This window comes from Lycorma delicatula, chromosome 4 (assembly GCF_047948215.1).
Source record: "Lycorma delicatula isolate Av1 chromosome 4, ASM4794821v1, whole genome shotgun sequence".
NCBI lineage: Eukaryota > Metazoa > Arthropoda > Insecta > Hemiptera > Fulgoridae > Lycorma > Lycorma delicatula.
The window spans coordinates 156727222-156748843 of NC_134458.1; the positions used below are offsets into that span (position 1 = coordinate 156727222).

Genomic DNA, 21622 nt, shown 5'->3' on the forward strand with positions numbered 1-21622 from the left:
ATTACCACATATCATTGCATTACATTATAAATGTAATATTAAGCAAAGATGATCACAAGAAAGACTGTTAATTTAACTTAAGACTGATTAATATTTTTAAAACCACAAAAAAAACAAATTTTCACCAAAATCAATGCATTAGTAAAAAAATATTCTTAAACATAATATAAAAATTACTGTGGTTAAATTAAACTAAAAAGTAAGTAAGGTAATCAGATTTTGTCGTATAATAATGGGCAACCAAGAAATTCTAATAAAACAGAAGCTACTGATGGTGTTTGCACATTATTAAAAATAATTATGTGACTGAAATAAGCAGCATTTAATCCTTTACCTTAATCTTGATGGACATATTTTAACATATATTAATTTAATATTTCAAATATTCATATAGAAATCATTGGTAAGCTTGTTAAGGAAATATAATAAAAGAAATACCATATGCATAATAAATGAAATTATTTTATTTATAGAACAAAGATATAATAGTAATAATTAAAATGACAAAAAAAATTATTCAAGCATTTCTTCACCCTCTGTGACTTCTTTTAGATTAAGCAGCTCTAACAAACCACTGCCTTTTGTTTCTGAACGAACAATTTCATCGATTTCTCTGAAATGTCCTGGATCTATTAAACATACCTGTAAGTTATAAAAATATAATTAAAAAAATTAGTTTATTAAATTAAGCAGGAATACTGTATCAAAGATCTGCAACAATCAAAGGATTAAGACAATTTTTTTTAAAAGTAATAATAAATCTAACAAGTAAACTATTATTACTCGTCACAGTTGTTGATGCACAGAATAGGAATGGATTGCTGGACCAGTAACTTTGGCTTATTGCTAACTTCAACGTTCTGTTGCAGAACAACATTACCTGCATTATACTATTAGCAGTACCAACATCAGTTCATATATTCCAGGCAGAACTATTATGCACCTATGTGTTTATGCTTTCTGAAACTTGACAACATATTTACAATTATACCATTCTAAACTGTATATAGACCTATATTCATAAAATGAGAACATTAGAAACTGATTATATCGTATTTAAATTTTTAAACTCTATTTTTGAATATCTTGACAAATTCTCCTCTCTTATGCTTTCATTTTCAATTTAATATCGGCTGATAATATGATATATGAAACTAAAGTCTATGGAGAAAAGTAATTTCCAACTCATCAATATCCATTTATTTGTTTAAAAGTTGATTTCCATTACCGGCTGTTTTCAGTATGTTATATTATTATTACTACCATTACTTTTGAGTGCAATGATATTATAAAAATAGTGTAACCTATAAGATATGTAATATACTTATTTACTAATTAATTAACTTATTGTTTATAAATATTTTTATAAATTTACATTATGAAAAACAAAATATTTAAATACTAACTATAAAGTAGATAAAATAAGACAACATAATAAACCAATAAAATTAAATTAAAAAATGCAAATAAAATAATTAACATTTAACAACTGAACTGTAAAAATTAGAATGAGTTTTGAGTTAAAAAACTGTAGAATGATTTTTATATCGGTTTATTTAATAGTCAATTAAATATAAGCTATATTATTATTAGAAAAATAGCAGAGTTGTCTTACTTTTTTTATTTATAATATTGTTCAAATTAACTTAATATTTAAAAAACTTTTTGTAGTCACATCAACAATTAAATTCATTAGTGACTCATCAATATCTGTGTGAATGTACCAGTAAATGTGTATACTCAGGCCAGCCATTCCCGAGATATGTGGTTAATTGAAACCTGATTACCAAAGAACAATGGTATCCACTATCTAGTATTCATATATTAACTTACTTTTCATTTGTATTAAGTTTATACTGCAATATTTTGTTTTCTAACCAATTCTATATAAAGTTAATTTAGAAATAAAATATTAATATTACTGTTAAATAATACATCAGTCCATTTAATCAAACATTTTGAATTGTAAATCCAAAATTTTGCATTAAGGGTATTTTTGCAATACGCAATTATAACTATTGTGAAAGGAACAGATGTTAGCAAGTCATATCTTCTTTATACCTTTTTTTGTTTGTGGTGTAGTCTGCATGCTGTGATCATTTAAGTAAATCATTGTTAGTACAGTGTTGAGATTATTAAAAGTGGGTGAACTGCATGAGCCACATATAAACTGCTGATCAAAATGGCAGTAGTTAATTAATACATTCGCTGTGGAATTATTTTAATTGCATTTTACCAAGTGCTGTTCCAGTCCCCAGAGACTGGAACCTACCTTGCATTTAATGCGGCTGGGTTTGACTGATTCCCCAATTATTCTATAAAATACTAAAGCAACAAATAAGTGGTTTTAAAGGTTTTTTGTAAATATTTACGTTCCAGTTGCTGGCAGAATGAAACACACTGTGGTTACGACACATTACTTAGCTGCAATTCCTACTTCCAGGGTAAGTATACACAAACTATTTAATTTAAGTTACTTTATAACTTATGAACAACAAATAATTAGGTTATTTCCTATTTATTGTCAAGATCATTTGTTTGAAAACTAATCAGCATCTGGTAAGGCCTAATTGTAAAAAATATCCTTATGGTTCTGATTAATGGATTGCATAATTGCTTATTTATGCAATTGTCAGCGACCATGTACGCTGACAATTTTTACTCTGGTAGAGAAATTATTAAAAATGAAAATTGCATACTGTGGTACCTTACAAAGTAAGAAATAAGACAATTAAAATGTGGTGAAATCTTTGGTCTACAAAAGAAAAAAATTAAAAGTCATAAAATGGCAAGACAAACAACCTGTATTGATGTTGACAACAGTGTATTCCCATGACACAAAATTAGTTGACATAGGAAAGATCAACAGAAAAGGTGAACCAGTAAAGAAACCAAGTTGTGTTATTCATTATAAATAAAGCAAAAAAAGGAGTAGAGACAGTGATCAAATGTCATCCTACCATTCCATTTTGCATAAAAGTATAAAATGGTAACACAAGGTCGCATTTGAATTAATTTTTGAAGTCGCAGTTATTAAAGCTTGGATCATTTATAAAATATCAGATAACAAAAAAAAAACATGACAATAACATTTAGGAGGGTGTTAGCAAATAGTTTGGTAAGTATATCCATCATCAGGGATTTTATTGAAGTTGTTAATTTAATATTCATGTGTATAAATTATCTAAGTATAATTATAATTAAATTTAAGTTAAAATTGTTATGTTCATAATAGTCGAACTCAAATAATATGTCTTATTGATGTATAAATTATTTATTTGATGATCGACTATTATGAACATAACAATTTTAACTTAAATTTAATTATAATTATACATAGAGAATTTATACACATGAATATTAAATTAACAACTTCAATAAAATCCCTGATGATGGAGAAGTGACACTGAAAGCGCTAGGACACATACACTGAAAATTGTTGTTTAAGTAGAAACATTAAATTATTAATTTATACAGATTGTATTAATACCAATGGTGCCAAATGCTTAGAAAATTAAATCTAAACTTATCTATAAAATACAAATATAATATAAATAAATATAATTTAAGTTGTCTGAGTAAATTGTTTACAATTTGTATTTTTTATCTTTCCCAACAACTTTTTTCCAGTTAGATTTAACAGATTTATCCCACTTTGGGGAAATCTGTTAATTTTTTTTTAAATTACTTATTAGACACTGGTGGTGTCTAAGTAATATAATTGAAAAAAAAAAATCAATTATATCACAGTAATTTTAAAAATTTCATAAAGCAGCAGTATAATACCGCTTTTCAACAATAACACTTTTTCATAACAGAAAACTAAAAAACCTTAAAAGGTAAATTTAGAGAAAAAAATAAAATAGAACATTTAAAAAAGTTTCAATGGAAATGAAATAATTATTCTTCTGTAATTTACCTACTGCAGAAGTATTTCAATACAAAATATAAAAGGAAATAATTATAAAGCATATAAGATTGATAATCTTTATATAAACACTTCTATGGAAATGTGGCTGTAGAGGAAAATACTAGGTATCAACTGGCAAGAGAAACTAATGACTATACAAAAAAAAAGGTAATTGGATAGACCACATTCTAAGACATGACTGTATTCAAAAAGTAATAATTGAAGGAAAGATTGCAGGTGTGATAGGAAGAGGAAGAAGGAAGATGACTTGAAAGGGAAACGAGGATACTATAATTTTAAAAAAATCTCAGCACAGACCATTTTGGAGAATGCCATTTCTTGGTACCTATCAAAAGACAGTTCTACTGAAGAAGAAAAATTTCTCTTTATTTTAAACCAGGGTTTCCTTCCAGATAATAGATAATATAAGATAATCAACTACTATATAATTATTATAATATTCTGTGAACTACTTACAAAGTTCAATGTACCATCATTCCATTCTTCACTTTCAATACTGCTAGCTAATTTTCCAACTTTTTCCCGTAATTTTCTTGCTTCTTTACCAGAGAGAACTACCCTTAATCTCATTTGCGCTCTTTCTAATGGTATAGCTTCCTTTAGTTGTGGAATAACATCTAAAGCCTACAAAAAAAGAAATAAAATAAAGAAAACATAATCATATTCATAGAAATCTTATTCTCTTCACTATCATAACGCATATTATTCAGATGAATTGTTCTTCAAATAAACATTTATTGAAAAAGGAGCAAGATTGCTAATGTCTTTCTTTTCTATATTTTGCATATTTTTGTTCATTTCAACCACTTGCATATAAAAACTCTCTGGTTTTATTAATGCATTGTAATGCCTGATTTCAGGTTTTTTACATACATTAAGCACATCTTTAAAAAAATATATGATTTTGGATATCTACCAATAATTTACAATTCAATATTTGTACATGTTTAAATACTACAGTTAAAGGAAGTATTGTAATAGCGAAAAATTTCGGTTTTCATATTCAATGGAAATATCCATTTTGACTAGTTTCGGCATGACCAAAAATTTTGGATTTTGCACTTTTTCTTAACTGCAGTAATAAGCCCTCATTGAGAGCTTTTCAATGATATGTCATAAGTGGTACGTATTTTCATCAGTTCCAGAATTATTAATGAAATATTTGGATCTTACGAGGGGAAGGCACATTGGTTCAAATCCGACTTCACCTCCTTTTCTTTTTTTTAATTTGAATATATAGATTTATTAATAATTATTAACCTCAGACTGTAAAAAATGTTTTACAATAAATAATATTAAATAATAACAATAAAAAAAATATCAAAAGTTTATTAATGAAATAAAATTTTATGTACTTTTCATTTTAAAAAAAATGTGTATATGTAATTTAATAGGCATACAAGGAAGTCATGTGGTGTCCACATAAATTTTTCTTTTTGATTTTCCGCTGCTTTAGGACCACATTCCAACCACCTTCACACTTATTTCTTCTTTGCTGTCTTTTCTCTTCCATGTCTCTTCAATCTCAGCACCTGTTATTCTTTGCTTCTTTTAACCATTTCATTTTCAAATTTTCTTTCCTGGTCTTTTGTTCTTTGAAACCCACTAACATAATGAAGGTGTCTATTTTTAATATTTTTTCTGTTATATTCTTAAACATTAATTTGTCTAACTTCTTTAATCCAGTTTATTTCTTTTTTCCTATTATAAAAGAATGAAAAAGATTTGCTAAGTTAATTTTTTTTACTCATTCTGACAAGGAGACCGAAAAATATTAATCTTTACTTTTTCAATTGGGTTTCAATTGGCCTTTATGGGGCCTAATATCTTTCTTTCTTTTAATATTCTCCTTTCTTTCTTTTCTATACTTTCCATATTTTTTATTCATGTTTAACCACTCATTTGTATATAAACTCTCTGGTTTTATTAATGTACTACAATGTCTGATTTCAGTTTTTTTAATCAACATTTTAACATAGTAAATTTTTAAGAAATATTTCTATTTATATTAAAACATCAAAATATTGTTTTATTTTACAGATATATTTCTTCATTCTATATTAATTAATTTATCATAAATAATCAATAAAACATAGATGCATATGAAAAAATATAAATATTTTTTCATGAATTCAGTCCCTTAGAACCACACTCTATACTTCAGGTTCATAAACTATGCGTAACATTATTAATAATGTCATTAATTCAAAACATCCTTCTGCAATGTACCAAAAATTTATTGTACAGCTACTGAAAAAAGTTTATTTCCTCATTTAAATTTTCTAATTTACCTTTAGTGGATATGCAGAATAATACAAGGTTCAAATTCAGCCAAACATAAATTAAGTAGAAAACATTAGATAAATTAATTTTTATTTGTAAATTCTTGCAGAAAGAAATAAAAAAGAAAAATCTACAGTTCCTAAGGAATATTATACATTATACCATTGTGGCAGTGATATATGAGCGGTTCAAAAGTAAGGGCCAATTTGCTATATACCAATTGGTTCACATATGCGCAGAACCTTTAAGTGGTCTGTTGGGCACAAAACTGCACATTGAATCAGATCATTATTGTTTGAACTATGACACTAAGTTAAAATGAGTGTGGTAATAACAAATCCCACCAGGTGTGAAGTTCAATCAGTGATTATATTTCTAAGCACAAGAAGACATAATATGCTGCTGAAATTCACAATTAATTGTTTGAAACACTTGGGCCTACCACAATGAGTGAAGGAAGAGTGAGGCAATGATGTCATGAATTTACAGAAAATCCTTCAAATGTTTACAATGAACAGAGAACTGGCAGGCCTAGTGTTTGGACAGACAATCTTGTTGAATGTATGAATGCAAGTGAGAGAAAACTGTCTTTAGAATTAGCAATCATTCTCTAGAATTTATAGAAGTTTCAAAGACAACACTGTTGAGAATCATGACAAACACACTCTAGGCTATCTGTAAACTGTGTGCACAATGGGTGCTGAAACATATGCTCACAAAGATCAGAGAGAATGACATCTGCAAATGATTTTCTCAACCACTTTAACCACAAAAGACAAATTTTTTTCCCATATCGTCACTGGTGACAAAATGTGGATTTCATACGTTAATACTGAGACAAAACAACAACCCAGTGTCATCATTCTGATTCATCTACGCTGAAAAAATTCAAACAAGCACAGTCTCAAAGGAAAATCATGGCAATGTATTCTGGGACCAAAAGGATGTTCATTTGATTAATTTCATGGAACCTGGAACATCCATCATATCACAAGTCTGTTGTGAAACACTTTAAACCTCACACCGACAGGAAATGCTGTGATCAGGAACTGTTTATCATGATAATGTATGTCCACAAATGGCTGCATGCACTACAGAAACAATTCAAAGATTCAGATGGGAGATTTTTTTATCATTCCATTGCAGTCCTGATCTTGAGCCCAAGGACCATCCTCTCTTCTTACACCTCAAAAACTGGCTTGCATCTCAACGATTTGAGGAAAGTGAAGAATTTAAAATCTTGGTGCAAAGGTGGCTATAATCCCAGGTAGTGGAATTTTATGGTGTTGGTATGAAGAAGCTTGTTTCACGATATCAAAAGAGTTTGGAATGAAATAATAAATAAAGATTTGAAACCATTAATAAATTTTTCATTTTTTCAATTGTTCTGAACAGAAGATCTGTTCAACAGTTTGTTCAAATCATCTTCTGATTAGTTTTGTTACCGATCAGCCCTTAATTTTGAACCGTGCCTCGTACTACCACAGATCTGAATTTAAATACATCTCAAATATTTATAAACTTGAAAATGAAAATTATTTTATAAATTTTTGGATCTACCCGAGAACTTTAGAGCTACCTGCATGGAATAAGAACAAAATGAACTTGACAAACTTTAAAGAATTGAGATTGTCAAAAACCAAAAATTGATAATACTGTTGAACATTTTAATGTCTTTTGATAAAATTGGCTTCAATAGTACAGACAGTGCTGATATTAGCTCTGCAAGTGATTCAAATATAAAAAAAGTTGAAATTACATTTTAAAATTTAGTAAAGATGCATTCTAAATCTTAAATTGTCTATTACAAGTAAAATTATTCAGAATCGACAAAATTATTTTGAAGCATTAGTGATGTATAACTAACTGACGATTTTCAGTTTGTTTAAAAACATCAGACAAAATCAGCATTTCTAATGGTTATTCAAACATAATTTTGCAGCATTAACAGAGATTACGCACTCATAATCCTCATATCTAACAATGTCACATTTTCAGAGTCAAACAGATTTCAAATAAATATGAATGTGAAATTTTTAAAAATGAAAGTCTTTTAAGACCCTACTTTTATTCTTTGTACAATACTACTGTTAATGGAATTTTTTTAATGAAAAAATAATAAAATAGTCAATTAAAATTTTTTTTACTTCATAAAATGTTAAAGAGTAATGAAAAATATGTCAATCAGTGCCGGTGTTGAACAGAATGAATGTGTCACTTGTAAATGCATTGTAATGCATTGAATATCATCTGCATTTTAGGGGGTTCAGGGTTTTAATCTTTACAGTTATTGGTCTGAGTAAAAAATGAAACAAGAAATCACTGGTTTATTTTCTAAATAAGGCTATCTTGTTATTCTGGAGAATGATCTATGCCATTTTCAGAAGCAGCTGATATTACAAATCAGCCCACCTCCAACCATTTATGGTATAACTACATATATAAAAATTACACAGACCGACTGAAAAGTAACCTACATAAACTATTATCTGATCTAATGTTATGTAGAGCTGAAATGATATAAATATCTCAGAACATGTTCCAAAATCTTCCCTACTTTATTTAAAAGGAAAAATCATAACAAAACTTTTTTCTGATCTTTCCCAGCATTTGAGGGCCTAAAATCTAACTTCTACTCACAGGAATAATGTGAATTATTTTACTAAAACAATGATTTAAGAATATAACATGTTCTCAATTTTTAAATTTGAAATTGTTATAATTTTATTTATATCTATTAATTTAGATTTATTTATTTACAGAATAATGCTTTAAAACATGTACAAATTTTATTTAAATATGCCAATCCAACCTGATTTTAAAAATAAATATTTTTTTTTTCTACAGTTTAAAAGCTTTATCACCAAGAAGAGTTAAGTTTCAAGCCTTATAAAAATACCAAGAAAATTCAGCAACACTGTTGCCAGTTTAAATCTATATTCTTAATTGGTAAAAATACAGAAAAAACACATTTAGGCATTAAGAGAATGAATAAGATTATGTTCCACTTAATAACATTAAAAAAAATAATATATTTCACAAATATATTATTAATAGAAATTAATTTAAAATATAACCATACCTGTTGTTTAGCATTCCTGTTGGGTTTAACTGAAAAATGTACATCTTTCATGGCTTTTTCTATCATTGATACTGGATAAGGCCTTTTTGTCTCTGGATTCACACATTTTTCTACAAACAAAACATTTATAAGAAAAGAATTTAAACTAGAAAAAAAATGTATTGCAAACCAGTTAAGACATTTGAACACTGTTTAAAATGGGAACAAAAAATAATGAAATCAGATTTAAAATAACATCTTAAAAAATGTGAACAATACACATGTGTTACAGCATCTAACCATTGTTGTATTGATGGCCTTCTTGAAATTGTTTGTAGCATTATTGGTTAGACATAACACCCTTGCCAAAAGCCTACTCTACAATCTTCACAGTTTCACAGGTCTTAATTCCATGTTTAATGTAAAGCCTTTTTTTGTCACTTTTCAACAAAATAAATCACCATTCGTAATAAAATACATCCAAATTACTCAGTTACCAAATTTGAACTACACAACTAATATGGCTGAAAATACTGCAATAAATTGCAGACAGTTCTGCCATCATGGGGGAGGATGAAAAAGAAATGATGAAATGACAGCGCACAGAATTAAACATTTTCTTTATTTTTTCATCATACCTCATGTTATATAGTATTCATACGTACAGTGGTAAAAATGTTATTTTAATTTGCTGTACACAACAATTCACTGAATTAAGGCAATACAACTTATTCAGAAGTTTCTTTGAATACTTTGTTATATTTTAATAGTAGGATGAAAACTAATCAGAAATATTTTTATTAAGAAAATTCACTGATCAGTTGTAAGAAAGGAAACAATTTATTTATATAACTTCTTCAGATAAGCAGAATAGATATTATATTAATAAATTTAATTAAATTCTTATTATTGCTACTAGTATAAATAACAAATATACACTTTGCCTTTTAAATAAGGAAAATATATGAATTAAGGTTGTACATTGATGAACAACAAATAGCTTTATCAAATAACTGATAAAAGTTACATAACTGAACTGTATAAACACACATCTTGTGTAATAGTAAATTGCTGTATAACTGTAACTAGTTTTGTGTAGTATATAAATACATTAAAACAATGTTAAATGAAGAGAAAAAACTCAACTCCAAAAGAATATAATTATGCTAACAAAAAAATGTTTTTGATTTAAAAAAATAAGTTTTTATTGAATATTAATAAATTAATCATGTGTAATACTTACTAAATCTGTATTTACTTATATGTTAACATCATGTAACAGATGAGAAAATTATAAAAAATGTCAGTGATAATAGAATAGTCAAATGGTACACAACAACATATCAATAACTGAATATTAACCATTATCTGTTTTTCAATGGGGACTAAGTATTCAATTAGGAAAAAAAGAATTACCATATTTTTTGAGTTTAAACTTGTACAGACATCATCGATTGCTTCAAGAAAAAAAAGGAGATGCGGATAATACTGATGTTTGAAAAACAACTGAAAATAAAGCTAAAAAGTGTAGTGTCATTTTGAATAAATAACTGGAATAATATATCAGTAAACTGGATTCAGCAAATAAAACTATGAAAAAGTGTGATGAAATGTATTTGAAAGAATCTATGGCATTACACATAACAAGTAGAAATAATCTTCAAAGAATCAAGCTAAGATTTCTCAGAAGTGACATTTATTTACGATTTTAACCAAGCAATAAACAATTCTCAAAGCAGATGGTGCAAAAATCACTGAACAGAAGAAACTAAGATATATGCTGAAAGGGCTTCTACAATCCTATAGTTATATTGGAAATTTAATTGATGTATTATTCAACGAAGACAGAATGGTTGAATACCTGAAAAGTAAAATAAGGTTGAAATCAGTTGAAGAAAAACTCAAACTGAGAAAACCAAAGAATTTTTTCTTAAGTCAAGTGCCTTTTCTACTGAATAAAAAAAAGAAGTGTTTTCATTGTGTTAAAGACAATCATCTGCATGGAAATAGACAAGAATATGGCAAAAAAAATCGTGGATGGTCATGCAGCTGAGGAAATTGTAAAGACGGAAACAGCAGAGGTACAACAAACTGGTTAACAATTAAAAGAAACCTCATGTCAATGGAAATTCTTTTATTACTGAAGTAAATACATCCAAGATTAATAATTATAATAAAGATAAATTGGGTAAGAATCAAATAAACTGGATACTCGATAGTGGTTACACTGATCATATAGTAAATGAAGATTCATTTTTTATGAATTTTTGAAAAACCAATCTATGTAAAATTCCGAGATGGCCATATGTTAACTTCCACAAAGATGAGCATAATAAACACAGTATTTAAAGTTTATGTAAATAATAGTGAGACTCTGTTTTATGTTTTTTTTTATGAAAAAGAAATGAAATAGAATTAAATAAGCTATTCTAAAATAATAATGAAAGATAAAATAGTATCATGTGGCAATGTTTCTAAAATGTATAATTAAAATGGAGAATTAACAGCTAGCTATTGCTATAAAGGAAGGTAATTTTTATCATAAGAATTACTTATAAACGGAATAAAAGAATATATGTAAATTTAGTAAACAATGAAAGTAAATGTAAAATGACTTTTTAAAGAAAAATGGCAGTAAGTATTCATTTGTGTACCAAAAGAAATAGAATCAGAATATATGAAATACACAGTATGTATTAAAATATAAAAAGTATAACTTACCTGTTAAAATAGGTAAAAACAAGCCAAAGAAATTTTTAAATGATTCAGACAGATTTAAATGAACCACATGAAACAGCAGGCAATTATGGTGAAAGATATTTTTTATCATTCATATATGATTATAGTAAACTAGCAAAAGTTTATTATATTAAATGTAAGTCTGAAGTTTGTAATTGTTTCATATATTACGCCAATGTGGTAGAAAATTTGATTAGTAAAAGAATAAAAAAAACTAATACGTGGTAGTGGTAAAGAACATTTGAATGCAAATGTATATAAGTTCGTTAGAAAGAGGGTATGTATATGATTCCATGCCCACCTTATACTCCTAAACGATGTAACAGAAAGATACAACAAATCAGTAATGGATATGGCTAAATGTTTCCTGGCTGAAACAAAATTTAACAATATTTATTAACCAGATGTGATTAAAACAGCAGCTTACTTGAAAAAAAGAACTCTATCACCATTGAATGTAAAACACCATACGAAATAGTTTTTGGTGAAAAACCTAATGCGCTAGGTTTTTTTTTTTAGACGCTTTTAGCGTCCAAAAGCAATGATATTTTTTAATGAATAAACTAATTCTACAACAACATATGCTAGTATAACTGGCATATAAAACTAAATAACAAAAAAATAAAATTAACAAACAAAACACACAATAACACAGGAAAATTAGGAAAATGTAAAATATAAAATACTAAAAAAAAAAATAATTATTAAATAAACAAATACAGATAGATATATGGGTTTAAGAAACAAGATATTCAATAACATCCTCATATTGTTTCCTAGAATAACACATGCAAACTACAAGCATATATGGTGTATCATTAGTTGGCAGTCGCAGCGAACAGATGGGTACATCAGTCTGGTTCATTAGATGTCTATGAGTATACCCTATTCATAAACAGCAAATAATAATCTCCTCTCGATGGTTATTCCTGATTGAAGAGCTCCATCCCAGCACAGTATCTTTGATGTATCGGAGTTTATTATCTAATGCAGTAGTCCAGTCACCTTACCACTTTCCTCGAAAAGTGTATAACGAATTAATAAAATCACAATTATGATTTACATGGGTAATAATAACATGGGTGGTGAAAAACAGTTGACTGAATGCATCTTTAGCAGCAGAATGTGCACATTCATTACTTAAGATTCCCACACAGCTAGGGATCCAGCAAAAATTTACTTGTGTGTGGCAATGGTTTAAATCGGCGATTGTATTATGAATTTCATTGATGATAGGATGTCTAGAATACAAATTTTTAAGCTTCAAATGCACTATACAAATCGCTACAAATAAGAATGTGATAGTATTTTGGGTTAATGATATTCAAAGCCTTATTGAATGGCGTACAGTACAGACTTTCCCAAGTTTTTAAAATTGTATAGAAGTTAAGTTTTTATGAGAATACCATATTAAGAAAATCCAAATAAGTTGATAATGCAAATTAGAACTATTGTTACAATATATAAAAGTAGGCTAGCAAGTTCTAGTAAATAATAAAATAATACATGCAAGACATGTTGACGTGTAGGCCTAAAAGAAAAGAATAAAACACACATATTTTAAAGACAATATAATTGATGATGAAAAAATTAATCAAACCAAAGTAAAAAATCAGATTCAATTGGTAAGTCTGAAGAAATTGAAACTAATGATATAAATAATGAGTTAGAACCTAGATGACCAATAAGAATAAGAAATCCAAATAGTAGGTATGTAAAGGATGATTTTGTAACTTAATCATGTATATGTTAATTTTTGTTATGTAACTGTACCAAATACATATGAGACAATGCTAAGCAGTGAAACTGAAAATCAGAAGAAAATGAATGTAATAAAGAAAAAAAAGCAAATACAAATTTATGGAGGCGTGTTGAATATAAATTAATCATGTAATATTTAATAAATTTATATTTATTTATGTTTGTAACGCTATATAACAGATGAAAAAAGATAAATAATTTCAATGTTAATAAAATAGTCAAATGGTACAAATCAACATATCAATAACTGAATGTCAACTATAATTTGATTAACTGTTTTTAATGTTGGTAATTTTAAAAGGGAATATACAAAGTTAAAAAGTACATTCTTAAATTATAACAGAAATTAAAACATATCAATATGGCTAAAAAAAATAAATAAAAAAGAAATACTCTCAATAAAAATAAAATTTGCTATAATCTTTAAATTAGTATGTTTATAAAAATTACTTATTAAAAGTATTTTTAAAAAAGCTTTTGAAAAACTTGCCTAATTTTAACTATAAATTCAAATTTGTTAAATGTTAACAGCGATACTATAAAAAGAAAACAAAAAAATCAAAACTAAAGCAAGTTAAATTTCTTAAACATGGTTTCTGGTGATATGATCTAATAAAATACATCAAATTAATACATCCACCTTACCAGCAATTAAAATATAAAATCTCAAGATTTTTCATTCTTAAACCATCGTCAGGAGAATTAAAATATTACAAAATAAAGTTAATATTAAAATAAAATAACAGTCGCAACCATACACATATTATCAATATACTGAATTAAAATGTAAAATTACTCCACCGGAGATTTTACATTTTAATTCAGTATACTGATAATATTTACAGTCATGACTATTATTTTATTTTAATCCTAGCTTTATTTTGTAATATTTTAATTCCCCTGATGATGGTTTAAAAATCGAAAGAACTTGGGATTTTATATTTTAATTACTGGTAAGGTGAATTAATTAATTTTATTTATTTTAAAGCAAGTTAGCTACAAAAAAAAAATATATAGGCTATTGTTATTGTCCAATATAATCATATCAAAAACAAAAGGAAAAGCATACGTTACATAATACATCAGGCTCCTGAGATGTGCAATTATTTTAATAATGGTTTTGTTCATTTTTTTTCATCATATTTTTTTGTAATTCTGACTATTTATCATAGACTACAACTTCATTTTGTATGAAAAGTGCAAACAAGTTTAAGAAGTGTATAATTTTATTTTTACGACTCTACCAACTTAATTTGACAAGACACCATCCTGAAAATTTAGGAAAGAAAATGTTATCACTCATATTGAATTAAAAACATAGTTAATTTTAAAATGCTACTGGAATTTTCAATGTTAAATATTAGCTAATTTTTTTCCTTCTATTCCAAATTAGCCTACCCAATTGGACATAAATTTAAAATGTGTAGATCCTTTATTATTTTTGCACTGCTGTTTTTATAACAATACATAAATATTTATATGATAAAGAAATATTTCTCTGTCAAGTTTAAAAAGAAAAAAAAAATGTTGAATTTAAATAAAGCTTAGCAAAAATAAATTTTAATTTTATGTTTATTTTAATAAATTTCAAAATAGTTTATTTTACACTTTTCATACAAAATGCCTATTAAAAAAAAATTGTTTATAAATAGATACTCTAACAACCTGATCTATCAAAGAAATATTAAAAAAACAATCTTCAGTAAAAAGATTAACTACATGGAAATTTTGTTAACAAAATTGATTTAACTTTATATCTCTGAAGCCTACAAACTTCTCTTTAGCTATCTTGATTCAGGGCCCACAGACAGCAACATTAACTTGTTCAAGTAATGAATTTGCTAGTAGTTACTTATATCCACAGGTCACCAGAGCAGAATGGGTTATTAATTAGGAATGGCAGCTAAGGATGGTAACAAGGAGCCATCAGTGTTAAAACTAGTCAGGAAAACCTCTACTAGTCTAATCCTCCTACTAGTCAGTACTAGTTTTCCTCTGCTAGACATGTGCGTGCGTGCACACGCACACATTGAGGGGATAAATGAAAATCCAAAAAACCAAGTATCACAGATCTATTGTTGACTATTCGTTTTTTAATTAAAGAATGCTAAATGTATAAAACTGGAACAACATATCTACAGAAATTAAACAAGACTAGAACGAGATAGAGAAATTGCATTAAACCAATAATCTGGTTAAAAAAAATATCATAAAATAATTACCAATAAAATATTAATTACTATAAAATACCAGAAACAGTAGTGGCAATATCCTTAAATAATGAATCAAGTTGTGTTTGCCTTTCTTTATCAGATACTTGTAATTCTCCTTTTGCCAATATTTCTTTGCATACTTCTGTTGGATCATCTTTACCAAATGCTTTTAAAAGATCTTCTTTCTTTGCTACTTGACCCTTTGATACATTTGTGAACACTGTATGTGTTTGAAGGACTTCATCAATATCCTTTTCTCTGAAAACATTATAAAAATAATAAAATAAATTGTTTATTCCAATTGATATATAATATATTATAAATAGATCATGTCAGGAATGAGGTAGGAATGCTATTCCATCTAAAAAAGAAAAGAAAAAAAACCACTTGGTTGGATGGATCAAGGGAAACCATGGAAAACCTTGATCTGAATGGCATCACGAAATATAATGACTAGTCTATCATTTCATGAAGAACATTTACAATAAAAAATACCTGTCATATAGCTCCAAACTGAGGCACTATAAAACTGTAGTCCTACCAGAAGCACTGTATGGAGCAGAATGGGAACAATCATTTTTAGAACAAGAAATAGCAAAAGTAGAAAGGATTTTAAGAAAAATTTAAGGATCAGTTTTATGGATATTTTTACAGAATGAACAACCAAAGACTGACAAAACAAATATTTAATTTCTACATAAACAGAGCCACAAAGATCAACTGGTTTAAAGAAAGAGAAACAGATCTAAAAACATTAAACATTTCTAAGGATCTGTGTAAACAGAGACAAATTTAAAAGTGATTCGAGAATCTAAGTTTCCAGAGAGAAAGATAACGAAAAGTGATTCAAGGATCTAAGTTTCCAGAGAGAAAGAAAAAGAAGGGTGTAAACCTGAATAGATGGATGGAAGAAAGGCAAAAACAGCAGAAAAGACTGAAAACTTTTTGGGAAAAGAAAAAGTCAAAAATATGTAAATTATCTGTAGTGGTCGGAACGAAAAGAAAAAAAAAATTGGTAGGAAGATTTTGTACATGGTTCAAATACAAACAATTTATTAAAAATGGCAATAGAAGCATAATAAGACCGGTTATCAACGCCAAACAATTATAGCAAGTTATACAAAAACTATTCCATTGACTGGTTCAATAAAAGTTGATATTGTTAATCTTTAAAAGTGACTATCCTTTTTGGCAAAAGTCATTCTATTAAAAGTAAAAACTTCATGTTAAAGTAATTTTTTTTTTAAATGATACCTATTTAATCACAGTTAAAGCAATAAACAAGTTTAAAATTCAAAACAGTTTTATTTATTTTCTTCTGAAACTACAGACTGATACTCATTTACTACCCACCTTTATTTTTACAAGGAAGAAATTTTGTAGTATGTAAAAAATCTTACAAGTGAAGGTAGATTGGTGGATATGATTCAAAGAAGTTAAGAGTGTTCATCGCTTTATGCTTCATATTTGATTAAATTTCATCAAATATCAAAACTATAAATAGTTTTGAAAGGACTTAATCAAACATTATGCCTGACTTTAATAAAAAATACTGATGATTAGTGTACAAAAAAATTGTAAAATGTAATATCTTAGGGCTTCAAAAACTCAAAATGAATTTTCAGGCACACATTATTAAGTTCTCATAACTGTTTCACACTAATTAACTCTAAGTGACGTGAACTAATATTAAGTAAATATTTACAAAAATTTAATTTTATTAAAATCATTTATTTTCAAAAATTTTAAACACATTTTTATGAAATTAATAAAAGATTATATCTGATTCAACTCTCATTTTTTATACATTAACTAGCCAACCAAAAGAATTCCTTACTAATTAAAATTAATTTAAAAGATTTCCTTATAGAAGAATTAAACCAATCTGTTAATGAAATTTTAAATAATACTATATACATGGATCTTTCAAAACTCTGTTTTCATTCAATAGCCACAAAATACAAATAAAATATTTTTTGGTCAAAATCCACATCACATTATTAGTACTCTGGTCAATTAGCAATCAGTTTTGTGAGTTACAGCGACCTGTTCAGATGGTAATCCATTCTGTGGAGTGAGCTTGGGTTAAGGTTAGAGTTAAAGATTAGGAAAGAATTAGAGTTAAGGTTAGAATTTTGTGGAGAGAGGAATAAACCATAAACTAACTTTAATAATTGTCAGTTAGGGTCAGGGTGCTCTTCTACAAGTCATATGGATCCATCATACATATGACTAATAGCACAGAACATTAGTTGTAGTATCTGTATGTAATGACTGCATTTCCGTTTAAACATAAATTCAGCCTTGTGTTCTACAAGATGGTTTTAAGAACTCGCATATCTTGGTAATTAATTTCTAACTCTCTCCACAAAAGTTAAACTCTAACCTTAACCTCTCTCTATGTAATAGATTAACATGTTTACAGATTTTTACCTAGCATTGGTCATCTGCTTTCTAACTTTTAGATCTTGTTTTCCTGTTTCTAAGCATATCTTCTATGATATACTAAAGTATGAACATAACTGAAGTTGATCGAGTAATTACTCATAATTATTATTCTTTAAATAATGCCTTCAAAATTTGCATTTTATTTGGATTTACATACCTATTATCTTCAATATCTGCATCATTATTCCATACAATCACTATTTTTCATTAAAAAAAAAGAACAAATAATACTTTATTAATTGTTAATAGCCAGGCTATTAGTATAGAATATTATGCCAATATTGTAAAGTAAAAATTTTGGATACCAATTTTTTTCTAATATTTCAATGTTTTGAGATCCCAAAAGTCCAATAAAATACAAAACAAACTGGTACATAATTTCATATATACGTGAGTGGGAGTTTTAGTGCCTAACCCAACCAAAACAACCCCAACAGTTTAATATTTTTAATCATTCAAGGAAATACTAAAGGCTGTTATTTACGGAGTATTATTATACGTTCTGATGAGATTAATCTAATGAATAAATTATAAACTTACCTGAATAAAATATTTTGCTATATATTAGTTTGTTAAAAGGTTTTTGATTAGCAAGTGCGTTTCCATCATTCAACTGACCAACAAAAAATGATTGAATGTTTTAACATTATCATACTATACTACTAAACTAGGCTAATTTTCATAGAAAAATGTTTCTTAAATTACATGGTAGGAAATATTATTAAGAATGTAAATTAAATTACATAATGTGCATATATAATTAAATAATACCCAAAGTAATTTAAGGGTTTATCAGAAATTATAATACAACAGGGCCAAGAGCTATTCTTTAGAAAATATAAAAATTAAGATGCAAATGAATTACAGTTAAAATTATTTCCTATCTCTATTCTATAACTGTGTTATTCTAATTACAATTCAGGATTTTGTATTAAATAATACTGAAGTGTAATATAACCTCAATTCTACAAATGCAAATGGCAGAACTCATGTTTTAGTTGGTCCAATCAAGTTGAAAACTAGAATAACTGGTACAATTAAAAAAAAAAACGTTAAAATTGAGGTTATACAATTCATTCATTCTACCGGTCACTAATTTGTTCAAACCATAACAAAAATGTAATAAATCTTCAATCGGACAGTAAATATTGGGAAATTCTTTTCCTCCGGCTGTTTCTACACACGAACAGCTATATTATAACGACTAATAAACAAATGTTAAAAATTTATTATTTTAATCATTTTACTCAGCAAATTAGTCTCCACAACTTTGATTATAATATTGTGAAACAAATAACATTCTTTTAAATACTTGAAGTCGTATATTGACTAAACTAAGAACATACTTACATTTTATTTCTCCATGATACAACTTTATTTCGATAACATGCAATTTCAAATCGTTTTCCACCCTTTTTCATCCGCACTACAGCTACATTAGTTAATCTTATTTGATTAGTAGGAGTAAAAATTTTGGCCATTACACTATATTAAAACCAAAACGCATTAACATACACTACACTTCAACTAGTTGGAAGTTAATTGCGCTGTGTGTCGTAACATGCCTGGACGTTGAATTCAGGTTGATTCGTTTGGCATTTGGTGCTAATAAATTGTGTTACGATATGTTAAAAAAAGAACTTGATAATATATTTATATTAAATTCAACAAATTAATATTCAGTGTAAATTATTAATCATTTGCAAGTTATAATCATTTACCAAACTAAAGCGTTTTAAAATTTAGATCTAACATTATTTATCCCTTTGTGCTTTCGTGGATTAAATATAATATTGCCTTGAATTATACAATTTCTCGAAAGTTAACGTTTAATCGTTGATTACCAAGATGAAACCTGATAATACTTTATACAGTTTCTGAAATGTTTTCTATCATTTGTGAAAAATTCTCTTCCAGAACAATTACCCAATTTTGTTTGCAAAAAAAAATAAAATCATTAAATAAATAGATTAATTTTGTTTAGCAATAAATAAAAGCGTTTTTCTGTTACAGGCGATGAAATCCATTGTGTCCTACAAAACAGGTGGACGAGTATTAACTAGAAAATGCATCATAGTAAAGTGGAATATTAAATTTATGTGTATCCACTTTTTATGTAATTGTATGACAGTTAGTAAACCTAGTTCTGTATAATTAAAAAAGGGAAAATAGGTTTTTAAAATTGTTCATAAAAAAATGAAATTAACGAGAAATGTGTTCTTGCATATATCTTGCCATTATCTGAATTGATAAATTGTTTAGATCGAACATAATTATACATTGTACAGACTGTTGTATTATAGTACTGAATACATTCAGATAAACAAGATTCATATTTTTAAAGTAACTGTTACCCGACCTTGTTTTTCAATAATTTGTTGAAACAGCAATAGTTGTCGATTATTGATTACCATCATTATAGGATAAAGATTAATTCTAATCTAGGTAGCTAATAAGCCGAAAGAAGTAAATAAAAAAGTAAGCAAAAACTATATTGATAAATAACTTTTAAAGAGGTTAAGTAAAGGTTGAAAGGAGGTACTATGAATGGAAAAGCTGAAGACTAAACCTACAGGTTAAATTCACTCATAAGAGAGTAAAAAAGATTATTCAAAACCATGTTAACTAATATTTCCTTTTTCTAAATTGCTACCAACCTAAAATTTGGTTCCAGATGCTAACTTTCAGAAATCTGAAAACGTGTTACAGGACATAACCACTTAAACCTTACTTATGAGAATATAACTGTTTTTTGTAATGTACTTAGACAAAATAACATACAAAGAACAAACACTTTAAAATCATACAGTCAATGGTATAAACATTCAGATAGAATTTCAAATTGACTCAATTATACAATTATTTATTGCACGTAAAATGGTTGATCCATTTCAAAAAACCAGAAAATACAAAAAGGAAGAAATATCAATCTTTCTACCAAATGAACTTGCTGGAGTTCAATTAGGGAAAGGGAAAAATTGGCGTGGTAATATTTTAGGTATGTCATTACCGAAATAGAAAGTAGGATAAGTTTGATCAAACCAATGTATAATATTTAAATAGATTATAACTTAAAAATATAGTAGAATATTATTAATTTTAAGGGATTTCAATGTATATATTACAGAAAGAACAATAAGATGTGAATAAATTTAATAATTTTGCAAGAATAACTTCTAAATGGAT

At 27.1% G+C, this 21622-nt stretch overlaps 1 protein-coding gene across 1 annotated transcript; it reads right to left on the minus strand.

Moving 5' to 3' along the window:
- Positions 1–442: 442 nt before the first annotated feature.
- Sbds (SBDS ribosome maturation factor) lies at positions 443–20023 on the minus strand. Its single transcript, XM_075364542.1, has 5 exons — positions 19787–20023; positions 16026–16246; positions 9297–9406; positions 4388–4555; positions 443–642 (listed from the first exon to the last, which is right to left on the minus strand). Exons 1-5 carry the CDS (start codon positions 19915–19917, stop codon positions 514–516), a joined length of 759 nt encoding a protein of 252 aa, XP_075220657.1. The 5' UTR covers positions 19918–20023; the 3' UTR covers positions 443–513.
- Between the last annotated feature and the right edge of the window lie 1599 nt (positions 20024–21622).

Coding starts and splice junctions, on each gene's coding strand:
- Sbds (XM_075364542.1), bottom strand. CDS start 19,917: ATGGCCAAAATTTTTACTCCTACTAATCAAATAAGATTAACTAATGTA. Junction 9,407..16,025: donor TATTGCCACTACTGTTTCTG/GTATTTTATAGT, acceptor TTTTGTTTGTAG/AAAAATGTGTGAATCCAGAG. Junction 643..4,387: donor ATGATGGTACATTGAACTTT/GTAAGTAGTTCA, acceptor TATAACTTACAG/GTATGTTTAATAGATCCAGG.